Source organism: Schistocerca piceifrons, chromosome 2, assembly GCF_021461385.2.
Source record: "Schistocerca piceifrons isolate TAMUIC-IGC-003096 chromosome 2, iqSchPice1.1, whole genome shotgun sequence".
Lineage (NCBI taxonomy): Eukaryota > Metazoa > Arthropoda > Insecta > Orthoptera > Acrididae > Schistocerca > Schistocerca piceifrons.
In genome coordinates, this window is record NC_060139.1 from 851,507,533 (window position 1) to 851,519,998 (window position 12,466).

General features: G+C 40.4%; 1 protein-coding gene across 1 annotated transcript in view; it reads right to left on the reverse strand.

The window, feature by feature from the left end:
- Positions 1-289: 289 nt before the first annotated feature.
- Positions 290-12,466, reverse strand: part of LOC124777370 (dehydrogenase/reductase SDR family member 11-like) — a 47,489-nt gene continuing 35,312 nt past the window's right edge. Inside the window, exons 5-6 of the mRNA XM_047252753.1 lie at positions 8,379-8,525; positions 290-441 (exon numbers count right to left, since the gene is read on the reverse strand). Coding sequence (XP_047108709.1) covers positions 400-441; positions 8,379-8,525 — 189 coding nt within the window. The 3' untranslated portion in view covers positions 290-399. The remainder of the gene's footprint in view (positions 442-8,378; positions 8,526-12,466) is intronic.

Sequence of the window (12,466 nt, forward strand, 5' to 3'; positions counted from 1 at the left end):
AGTGACCCAAAAATGTCAGTGAATTAGTAAAATGCAAATTAGTAAAATAATTCCGTTTAAGACACATATGCAATTAAATTACATGGATAAAGAAAATAGCGTTTCAGTAAGGCCCGTATTACACTGCGTAATTTCTTTGACAAACGTTTTACAAAAGCTAGGTCTAAGTTAAAATTTTTGTAAGAGATACATTAAATGTGCCGGAGTACACCAGCAAAAATTTTATGATACGTCTTTTGCAAAACATATTTGACAAAGATCTTTTACAGTGTAATACAGATGTAAGAGATTAATAAAGAAACAAATTTTTAGTTCGAAAGTTGAATTAGGTTACATGTATTACATGCAAATAAATGTAAAATATAACAGCTGGTTTGTTTGACGAGATACATATCGTCGTCACAGCGAACTTCCAGTAGGGTGGACAATGACCTCGTGTACCTGAAACAAATAACGTTCTACTTAGATAGTCACAAGGCTATTACAAAGATTTTAAGGGCACTAAAAATAAAGATATCCTGAACCTGAAGATCAGTTTGAACATCCAATACTTTACTAGGTGTGGTATGCATTGTCCTTTTGACTTAGCAACTGGCTCTACCCACTGAGATATAGGAGGATCTGCAAAGCAACACTGAATCTGAACCATCCTGTAAGTTGGCATTTTTATCATTAACAAATCTTGGGTTAAAGAAGTCACACAGGAAAATCCTAGAACCAACTGATGACCAAACTCCGGAGCTTACAATTTATCGTTTGTCACAGGCTGGCTTACCTAGCCAAAGCGCCATTTACTGTTCACTGAGCGACTAACACGGTGCGGGTACAGTTACAGCTTGCCTATCGAACGGATTCCAGTGGCAATAAAAATTTGATTTTCAGTATTTCATAAAATTATTAACTGAATTTAAAAATAAATATGCTGTCACAATCTACACGTTGGGAGCTATAATTTAATGTTAAAGGTTTAACACAGTAAGACAAGTACTGTAGGTGGAAACAGAAGAAATCATAAGGCAGCGTAACTCGCGGTGCGCCTATTACTTACGAGGAGAACACGGCAAGTGCGATATCCCGATTTCCCAGAAACTTCGTTCAGTGGAAGAGGAGTCAAAGTAAACGAAAACGTGTCTCGATTTATCCGTAGTTCCTTGGTCTTCACTGAGTAAACGACGGTCAAAGATTTCTACGTAATTTAGATGCTTTACATCGCGCGATGTTCTCAGCCGAAATGGTGGCCCTGTGAGCAGCGTTGGGGCCTCTAATTTTTTCGCCCCGTGCTCGAAACCGGTTATTGTTTTCTTTTTTTCTTTTTTCTTTCTTTTTCATTTATTTCCCCATATAGAAGGTTACCCCATACGAATGTTTCTAATCAGGTTAGGCGATACAATGGCGTCATATTAACTGTAAAATTACAACATGGTTTCACTGTTTCATACGTTAATATAAGAGTGTATGGTATTTTCAGAGGTTATAACCTTTTTAAATTCTGATATTCTGATATTTCATTATTATGATCATTATTATGTTTTATTCTTATCCATATTTTTCAGGAAGATTTGGTGCATTCCCTTGGATGATACCGATCATAGAAACAGCCGGATTTCACATGTTGGAAATAATTTTGCGGCAAACGAGACATGACACAACACTTTACCGAAAATTGGCGTTTTATGAATCAGGATACACAACAGAAATCTCCACGAGAAGAATTTGAAATAATTCCTCATTCATTTGTTACTTTTATTTTTAAATTTTCTTAAAATCCATTCGCCAAACATGCAACTAGTAGACGAAAAAGGACAATATTATTTCAATATGCACAGGAAAACATTAGAGTGGTAATAATCTACGGACATTAGTAAAATAATGAAAAACAAAAATAAATATCGGGTTTTGAAGCCGGGAATCTAGCCACTATGCCACAGTTTTGGTTGAACCATTTACTCGCTACAAGGTACATAAAGAACCTGGAAATTCTGACCTTTGTTTTCTCAGAAACAGTCGAGTATCTACGAATAAGCCCAGACACATATTCGTTTATTTTCACTCCTCTTCCACTGAGCGGAGTTCCTGGAAAATCAGGTTAGGGGACTTGTCGTATTCTTCTCGTTAGAATGTATTTATCCAATATTTGAGAATGAGAGTACAACAAACTTTATACGTACATAACTTCATATCTTAATGTAAGTCTTCCTCGCTGACACCCAAGCCCTCACAAAATGATGAAATAAAACAAGTTTATTCCTTACAATATCTTCGTTGTTCGTGCAGTAAAACTTCAGCATCATGCACGATATTTTAATTTATTACTTCTTTGCTACAAATTCTATTGATAACATGTGTTGCACACATTACCTCCATATACTGCTGAAAGTACTTGCAAAATTATGTCACTGTACGACACATAACTCGGGAGATATTACGTGTGAACATTGTGATGCTTTTATAAATTACTCAGATTATACTCATCTATCTTTCATAATGTGATTACTTAATGATTTCCGACAAACTTTAGACGTATAATTTCAAAGCTTTTGTGAATATTTTCTCGTTTACATCCTTAACGCAGAATATTTAACACTCTGACTCATTTTCTAAAGCAATCAGACGTTTGAAGCTGTTTTATATATGGGAGTTCTATTCTTTACAGTATCGCGGGTTTACTGGTACAAACTATTTCCCGAATCGTCGCCTAAGATCTATAAGCGGTGCCAACGTTGGTTTTGCACGTCAGTATTTCGGTTGCTGTCGGTTTATTCATCAACTGTCATATATTATTTGTAGTTCACTGTAGCTGCATCAGTTTACACATTGTCATCGTCAACTGGACATACTTAGTGGTGTTGTGGATGCTACAAAATGGAGTGCCAAGTAGAGAAATAGGAACATTTCCGACATATTTTTGTGTTTGATTTCAAAAGATGGTGACAGCACCGGAGGCTATCACAAACATTTGCGCCGTAGTTGGAGATTATGCCACTCGACAGAGCAGGGCAAGAAAATGGTTTTCCCATTTAAGGAGGATCATTCGACGTCAGTGACTCTCTACGTTCAGCAAGACCTAAACGCATTAATCGACAATGATCCACGACAGTGTACTCGAGAACTGGCAAACGTGATGAACTGTTATCATTCTTTCATCGCCCGACATTTGCATTCAGTGGGAAGGCTCAAAATTCTGGTGTATGGGTAATGTATGCTATAAGCCAAAATTACGAAAATCAGCGGGTGGCTATATGTGCATCTCTGCGTGCTCGTCAGTAACTGGCTTGCGAACAACACCGACCATTCCTATCTGCGTCGTTACTGACGACGAGAAATGGTGTCGCTATGCTAACGTAAGGAAAAGGAAGGAATGATTGCTCAAACAAAGCAGCAACTCTTCGTACATAGACCAGAGTAGACCCAGAAAAGGTCATACGATTGCTTCCCCGAGGTGTATCCATAACTACTGGCATTTATTGTCAAAAACAGAAAACTCTTGCGGAAGCAATCCAAGGCCAAAGACCAGGAAGACTGTTTAAAGTGTTGTTAGTCCACGATAATGCCTGCCCGTAGTCTGTTTACTGTACAGAAGTTGGTTGGAGAAGTCATTCCGCGCCCACCTTTTTCACCTGTTCTTGCGCCTTCACATTTTTCACCTTTTCCGTTCTCTATCAAACAACTTTCAAGGAACTTCTTTTCCGGATGAATATACGCTCCGAACATGGCTTGACGAGTTCTTCGGCTCAAAACCACGTGATTTCTACAGTTGCTGAATAGAAAAATTACCCCATCGTTAGGAGAGTGATGTAAATAGTGAAGGAAAATACATTATTGATGAGTGAAGTCTTTGTTATGTCTATCTGTTGTGTTTTTTAAACTTATGTAAAAACTCTACGACGTCGTGCACCAACCTTATAGTATATGAATCAGTTATCGATGCAAGGTAATAACGCAGATTCGAGTCATGACCTAAAACTCAACTTGAATGTAAGCTATGTCGACATACATGTAGAAAGTGGTGATTTGATCTGCTATTTAGAGATTCAGTCGTGATTTTAGTCACTGCACCAATTAAAGTCGCTTAACCAAATAAGTCTCGTTCAGAGCACTGAAGATAACATTGTTATGATCTTCAGTTCGATGACTGATGCAGCTCTCACGTTAGTCTGGTCTGTGCAAGCCTCTTCCTCTCTGCGTAAGTGCTGCAACTGATATCCATTTGAACCTGTTTACTGTAGTCAAATCTTGGCGCCTCTCAACAATTTTAACTCCCCCCCCCCCCTTTCCAGCTTTCCAGTCCATCATGCACCCACCCACCCACACACACACTCACACACACACACACACACACACACACACACACACACACACACTCTCTTTAGTTACCAAACTTACAGTTCCCTGATGTTTCAGGTAGTATCCTATCAACTGATCCCTTATTTTAGTCAAAATGTTCCATAAATTTCTCTTTTCCCATTTCGGTCCAGTATGTCTTCATTACATATTTGATCTACTCATCTGAACTTCAGGATTCTTCTGCAGCATCACAAATTAAAAAAAAAAAAAACTCGTTTCTCTTCTATGAATGGTTTATCGTTCACGTTTCACTTCCACACTAGGCTACACTCCAGACAATATTAGGTACAAGCAGGATAAGTGTTGATGTGAAAAATAATATTTATTGTCAATATGGTGTTTACATAGGACTCCATTGCAAGATTATTGGCATTCCGCACTGTCGGTTGTAAATGTCACACTCACAATTGTACTGTTTATTCATGGAGAAAAGTAGCTGACGAGAGAAATTTGCGAAACAAATGCATCGGGTATAGTCTACAAAGACTAATTTAGCTATGCAGTTAACAGAGTAGGAAAGAGTGTGTACACTGTGCTTTGTGTGCCAGAATGTCCCAAGCAGGGGCATGGACCTGTGAAGTGTTGATGAACACACTCTGAACGTTAGTCACCGGATGACGTTCACGAGAACTCGCAGTCGATCTCAAGTTTATCTAGATGACTCCAGGGACTATTCAATACTAGCAACAGAACTATTTTTCTAAGGGTTTCTTTTTAATTGTCGAAATTTCATTATTTTCTTGCCAAGCCACGTGCACTGTTTACTTTTGAAAAATGTTATCGATGTAGAATATCAGTTATTTGACAGTCAGGCTCCTCCGCATGCTGCTTTTTTTTGTAAGTGATGGAGCTTAGAGGTTACAGCACCCTGTAATACAGTTTCCTTTTGAAAATGATTGTCGCTTTTTGTCCAGAATATTATTTGAATTAATTTTCTAGTTTGCTATTGAGAGCCACGAACTGTGTGTATGATCGGATATCTAAGATGAATTATTTAATTATATTGCAGAATAAAGCAGCTAATTGAATAAATAAATTCCTTGTGGACCTGTGACCGCACCGTCACTGCGTAAAACTTGCGACATTTCGGTCACTACTGCAAGTGGCATTCCTCAAGTAAAAGTTTGGTTCTTACATACTAAGGGAAGAGGCTGTTATCGAAATCTGACAGGCTACTGAGGATGAGGAGGAGGGGCATTAGACGTCATTTATTGGTATTTTCATTATTTCTTTTCGTTGATGGAAGTAGTCCTTCTTCATTGATGTTTGCTTTATTGCTTCCCCCTGGTGGAAATAGACGGATGGGAAATGGGCAGCAGTTGTCACGCAGCGCTGTCTACGTCTACTTGCTTCCTAATGACTGCCGGAGAAAAAAAGAAACACCCTGATGAGAGCCACTAGCAATAGTGGCCGAAACGTTGGAAGTTTTACACAATCATAAACGGACGATGTGGCAGATATTTGATAATCCTGCAAACGTCCAGTGCACCTCCCAGCACCCAGTCCTGCACAGCATGGAATATCAAAGCTGGACAAATCAGCGGTCGCGGACTGAAGGACATCTACTCAACTCATTGTTGTAACTCCAACTCCACCAGTTACACCAAGTGTTGACATAAACGGAGATAACGGCCAACTGACCCACTATGTCCAGAACTCGGCCCTTTATGTCCTCTAGTCGGCTCACTCGCTGACTCCCTCTCCCCCCCCCCCATCCCACCCCCACCAAAATTCTCCTACGCCCATCTCTATTCTCTGCTGTTGATTGCTTGCCTGAACATTTGTTTGAGCGTATTTATTTGAGCTAACGCTCTCTTGCTTCAGATTATATGTCTGATCAGTCGAATATTTTGCTATGTATACAATTGTGAGTGTGATTTCTGTGTACCACTGACAGCTTCATTGTAGTGTATTTGTGTTGGCTACACGCAGTGTGAAAGGCTAGATTCCGTGGTTAACCTCAATGTTAGATTTTACCATTGATATGGTAAAAGTATTTTGTCAATAAGCTGTGGCAAAAGTTTTGTGGGTCATATTCTGATCTTAAGTTGTTTTAAGCATTTTGCATTCAATCTCTTATTTCATATATTGTTTGCTTTAACAGAAATTACCTGTTATTAATGTATGTGGTAAAATTGTGTTGCAGATTTCCTTGTCTAAATACCACAGAATCAAGCATAGCTTGTAAGATCTAATTATTAAGGACCACCTCATAGAGGTAAGCTTGTCATTTTCCTTACATAACTGTTTGCTTCACCCAAGGTTACTTGCCATGTCGTTTGGCTAAATTACTGTCACATTCTCTAAGCAGTTACTAAATTTTCTTGTATCAAATTGTATACAACTAAATTATTCAAGACGCATTACCCTCGCCACTAATATCTATTCTTAATATTTTATAAATTTGCTTAGAGATAAATTTTTGAAATTCGGATAATATTAAAAGGCCTTATGTTGACCATTTCTCGAGATGGTTACCATTAATATTTCCTTAACTTCTTTGTTTGGCCTACGTTTCACCTACGTGATGTTTGTTAACAGCCGTAATTTATCTTCTGAGCTTCGTGGCTGGTTCTCTAGTGGCCGTGGTTGCGTGTTACAGTTACGCAACGCCTTGATGTTTATTGGCTGCCTCTGAGGGGCATCCGTGATTGCCTTAGTTCCCTCATTCGCGCTACCTGCTAATAAATTTTAAATTAAGTACTGGGTATATCACTTAAAGTTCTGGTCTATGGAGACTTATTTAAAGTTTTACTTGAAGCTGTACATCTCCCTTGGAATGTGCTTCTATTGCCCATGTTATGAATTTGAGGTAGCAAAGTTTTTTTTAAGTCTTGATTATTATGCTATGTGAATATTTCCGAATCATTTAACCGTAATTACTGGTTTTAGCTTAAACTGGGATTTTACTTACTCACTACTTGTGGACAACCTTGATCTATTTTTCTGTTTTGGTACTTGATTTTCAGTAGATTTTAAGCTGATTTTAGCTGTATGTTTGCCGACTTGTGTGTTAAGGGCCTGTTTCAGTTTTAAAAAAGCTGAAAATCCTTTGAACGCTTCAAGTGACCTTTCTTTAAATTGTCTTAAAAGTATCTTTGATGTTGTCCTTCGAGCAGCTTCCGTTTTATAAGGAAAGTAGTTTTCTTTAAAAAAATTATTGTTTTATATTTCCTCTAGCACTGTTTTTGTAACTTCAAAGCCGATTATTGCTGTAATCAAGTAATTAACCTTACCTTGTCAGTCATAATTATTTGTGGTTATTGTATTTATTTATTCATGATATTATGTGATGGTTAAAGTGACACTGCTATTCTGAGTTCGCCCTTCCATGCTTTTCTTGTCCTACCCCACTCTGTGTTTAGGGATTTCACTTACCAAAGGGTAAAAAGAAAGTGATTGCTAAGCATACTTCCTAATTAAAGTGTATTCAGAGATGCGTGTTAGAAATGTAATGTATACTGAAATAAAGGCCCACTGTCAGAATAAAGAAATTTAGCTAGAATTTAAAAAACTAGGAGAGAATCAAACTTAATTTTTGTTCTTTCCAGAATTACTACTGATCGTGCAAAAAACGTACAACCAGTCATAGCGTATTGCGCATCTCCATTATGACAGTAATTTGAATGGAACATCCTCGGATCTGATTTACTAGAAACGTTACTCTACAATTCAGGCAAGGTTGAAATGGCTCTAAGCACTATGGAACTCAACATCTGAGGTCATCAGTCACCTAGACTTAGAAAGTACTTAAACCTAAGTAACTCAAGGACATCACACACATCCATGCCCGAGGCAGGATTCGAACTTGCGACCGTAGCGGGCGCCTTGAACCGCTCGGCCACAGCGGCCGGTTTAAGGCAAGGGAAAGCAGGATCAGGCAGATGGTATAAACCATACAGTGAAACAAAGAGCTACCCACGATGGTATTATAAGCTTACTAGCAAATGTTTCTTCACGATCCATAGCATCTCAAATGGTGGGGAAAAAGTATTCGAAACCTAAAGTAAAATTCAAGGGCTGCACTACCTTACCTGGACTCGAGGGTGTTGGGACAGCATGTAGACAACAGCCTCCGCCACGTCTTCAGACTCCAGACAGGGTACTGTGTCGTAAACAGCGGGTGTAATCGACGTCATATTGAACAGAAACTCAGTCCTCACGATTCCCGGAGAAACTTCCTGTTGAAGGAGAAAATATTTTTGATCTAAATAATTAGTGTGGAAAAAGACTGTTTAACTACAAACTAAACAGATACAGCAGCTATTTTCCAGTAAACTATAATTAAATATCATTGTCAGTCGTGGTCGTACGTCGACGTAACATCGACACTTATAATATTCAGGGCATCAGACATGTGTTACTACAGAAAGGGGAGTTCAGTTTACCGCACAGTTGATCCAAGTATTCCATCAAATCCACCATAATCTACTTCCATATCTACATCTGTACTCCACAAACAACGTTATGGTTTGTGACAAAGGATACTTTTGGTACCACTTTCGTTTCTACCCTTCCCTGATAAATTCGCGAATGGTGCATTGGAAGATGGCTCCCGGTAACCCTCCACTGGGCTCTAATTTTTCTGCACTTCCTGTCGTGGTCATTGCCAGATATTTATGTGGAATAATACTTCACATGCTTTCCGTCCGAAAAGTTACGAGGCTGATTTTATTCCGAGAGTAGAAGCAACGTCAGCGCATTAACTGCGGTGTCATCTTCAACTAACAACTGTAAACAACAGACGCATTAGACAAATTAGTTGTGAGCAGGCGATGTTAAGTAGCGGGCAGATTGGAGTATTGTGTCTATGGTGTTGTGTCACAAATAGTAATGGAGCAACATCTCCAAATCAAGTACATGCAAGACGTTTTCCAGAATTGATTGAAATGTAAAACGCTGACATTATTTTTTCTGAAAAAATCATTACGGGTGACAGAACTTGGTGTTGTCAATACGAACCTACCGCGAAACGACAGAGTGCAGAAATTCACAGGAACGGTCGACGCTTTGACGGCGTAACTGACATTTAAGTCAGTGTGTCGGGTGAGCAGAACAACATCCCTGACAAGGATTTTTCTGGTATATTTACATGGTATGCTGCCATAGTCCCATCGGAAACTTTTTCACATGAATCACTAGCGTACAGATGACAGCTTCGTCAATGCACTGAGCTTTAATCCCTTGTGTACAGCATACTACCGTCATCTGCATACATGTGCAAAAAATGGTTCAAATGGCTCTGAGCACTATGGGACTTAACATCTGTGGTCATCAGTCCCCTAGAACTTAGAACTACTTAAACCTAACTAACCTAAGGACATCACACACATCCATGCCCGAGGCAGGATTCGAACCTGCGACCGTAGCAGTCGCGCGGTTCCGGACTGAGCGCCTAGAACCGCTAGACCACCGCAGCCGGCTATACATCTGCAAATCGCTATTCCATCACTTTTGTCGACTCGCCGTATTTCACCTTTCAACTATATTTAGGCGCCACGGAAGAAGAAAGCAGGTACAAGTGCTTCTGTGCGTAGACATGTAAATATTTTCAGCTTTTTCTTGCAAAGAGTTTCAGATCTTGCAGTTACAGAAATTCAGAGCGTTACAACCCGTCACAGCACGTGACTCTTGGTTAGTATCAAATGGCGAGCACCACAGGTAACTCGACCCGATCTTGGTATTGGGCAGCTTTGTAGAGCCGAGAGTTCCTGAACCCGGGTCTGGGGTGCGCCGCCTATCCTCTGTAGCCCTGAGCCATGGCCACGCTTCGTCAGCCACTGTGCAGCGTGACGCTAGACACTTGGGTGACATCCATTATTAAAGAAAAGCCGCACAGCCTCTCATTGTGATGTTTGTTGGTGTGGACAGAATCAGTCGCTACTGGCAACCTCAGTGCCTCAGTGGACCTTGCTGTACACCTGCTGCTTTAGGCTTGATAAGGTACTAGTGACCCTGGATGAGTCGAGTTGTTTATAATTGAAGCCAGTGTTAATTTTCAGAAAAAACACTCTTAATTACTGGGTGGACCGCTTGGCGTTTCTACGACTAAAACCAGAAAAATATTATGATGAACTCTGTACGCTACAGAAAATGCAGATTATCTTTACCACTAAAGAATGATAAAGCCCTCAACTTCAAAAATATTACCTCCGTCTATAGACATGTGCAGATGCAGGATCTCCGTGATGGACTGCAGTGACGTCAGAGTTCCCTCAGTCATTACTAGCTATGATCCTTACTCATAACCGATGGCTCTCCACACGATGAAGTCAGGAGTAACACTCTTGTGCCTCTACAAAACTGTGGATTACTGGGGCCTCTCCCCAGAGTCCTGCCATAATCGCCGATTTGGTCATCCAGGGTAGTCCAGAACCACGATTCATCTCTGAAGACCATGCGACACTATTCACCAGCGGTTGTTGATTCCTGTCACAGACCCACTCCAAACGCAGCCGTCTGTGTAGGTCTATTGACGGCGGTCTATACATGGGACGGTAATTCCATAATGAGGTTGCTGCTATTCTCCGACTAATAGTGCAAGATGACGCAGAATACTGCAGAGTGTCCATCATTTATTCTCCGATAGGAGGGAGCGATGTGAAGGGTCCATATGAAGAGGTTATTGTGTTGTTGGTGCAAATTATGGCGATCCTCCATCGGTGATTTACATTTACATTTACATTTATACTCCGCAAGCCACCCAACGGTGTGTGGCGGAGGGCACTTTACGTGCCACTGTCATTACCTCCCTTTCCTGTTCCACTCGCGTATGGTTCGCGGGAAGAACGACTGTCTGAAAGCCTCCGTACGCGCTCGAATCTCTCTAATGTTACATTCGTGATCTCCTCGTGAGGTATAAGTAGGGGGAAGCAATATATTCGATACCTCATCCAGAAACGCACCGTCTCGAAACCTGGCGAGCAATCTACACCGCGATGCAGAGCGCCTCTGTTGCAAAGTCTGCCACTTGAATTTGCTAAACATCTCCGTAACGCAATCACGGTTACCAAATAACCCTGTGACGAAACGCGCCGCTCTTCTTTGGATCTTCTCTATCTCCTCCGTCAAACCGATCTGGTACGGATCCCACACTGATGAGCAATACTCAAGTATAGGTCGAACGAGTGTTTTGTAAGCCACCTCCTTTGTTGATGGACTACATTTTCTAAGCACTCTCCCAATGAATCTCAACCTGGTACGCGCCTTACCAACAATTAATTTTATATGATCATTCCACTTCAAATCGTTCCACACGCATACTCCCAGATATTTTACAGAAGTAACTGCTACCAGTGTTTGTTCCGCTATCATATAATCATACAATAAAGGATCCTTCTTTCTATGTATTCGCAATACATTACATTTGTCTATGTTAAGGGACAGTTGCCACTCCCTGCACCAAGTTCCTATCCGCTGCAGACCTTCCTGCATTTCGCTACAATTTTCTAATGCTGCAACTTCTCTGTATACTACAGCATCATCCGCGAAAAGCCGCATGGAACTTCCGACACTATCTACTAGGTCATTTATATATATTGTGAAAAGCAATGGTCCCATAACACTCCCCTGTGGCACGCCAGAGGTTACTTTAACGTCTGTAGACGTCTCTCCATTGATAACAACATGCTGTGTTCTGTTTGCTAAAAACTCTTCAATCCAGCCACACAGCTGGTCTGATATTCCGTAGGCTCTTACTTTGTTTATCAGGCGACAGTGCGGAACTGTATCGAACGCCTTCCGGAAGTCAAGAAAAATAGCATCTACCTGGGAGCCTGTATCTAATATTTTCTGGGTCTCATGAACAAATAAAGCGAGTTGGGTCTCACACGATCGCTGTTTCCGGATTCCATGTTGATTCCTACATAGTAGATTCTGGGTTTCCAAAAACGACATGATACTCGAGCAAAAAACATGTTCTAAAATTCTACAAAAAAATTTAAAAAAATGTTAAATATCCAGAAGACACTGTCGGATGTAAACATAAGTTCGTGTGCGTACACGCCGTCGGCGGTATGTGAATGATTAAGGGTTGCAATTCCCTGTGACTGGTAGATAGCCACTAGGATGCAGTAGCATGTTCATGTTTCGTGTTGTTACCAGGCCTGTTAGGACGTATAAA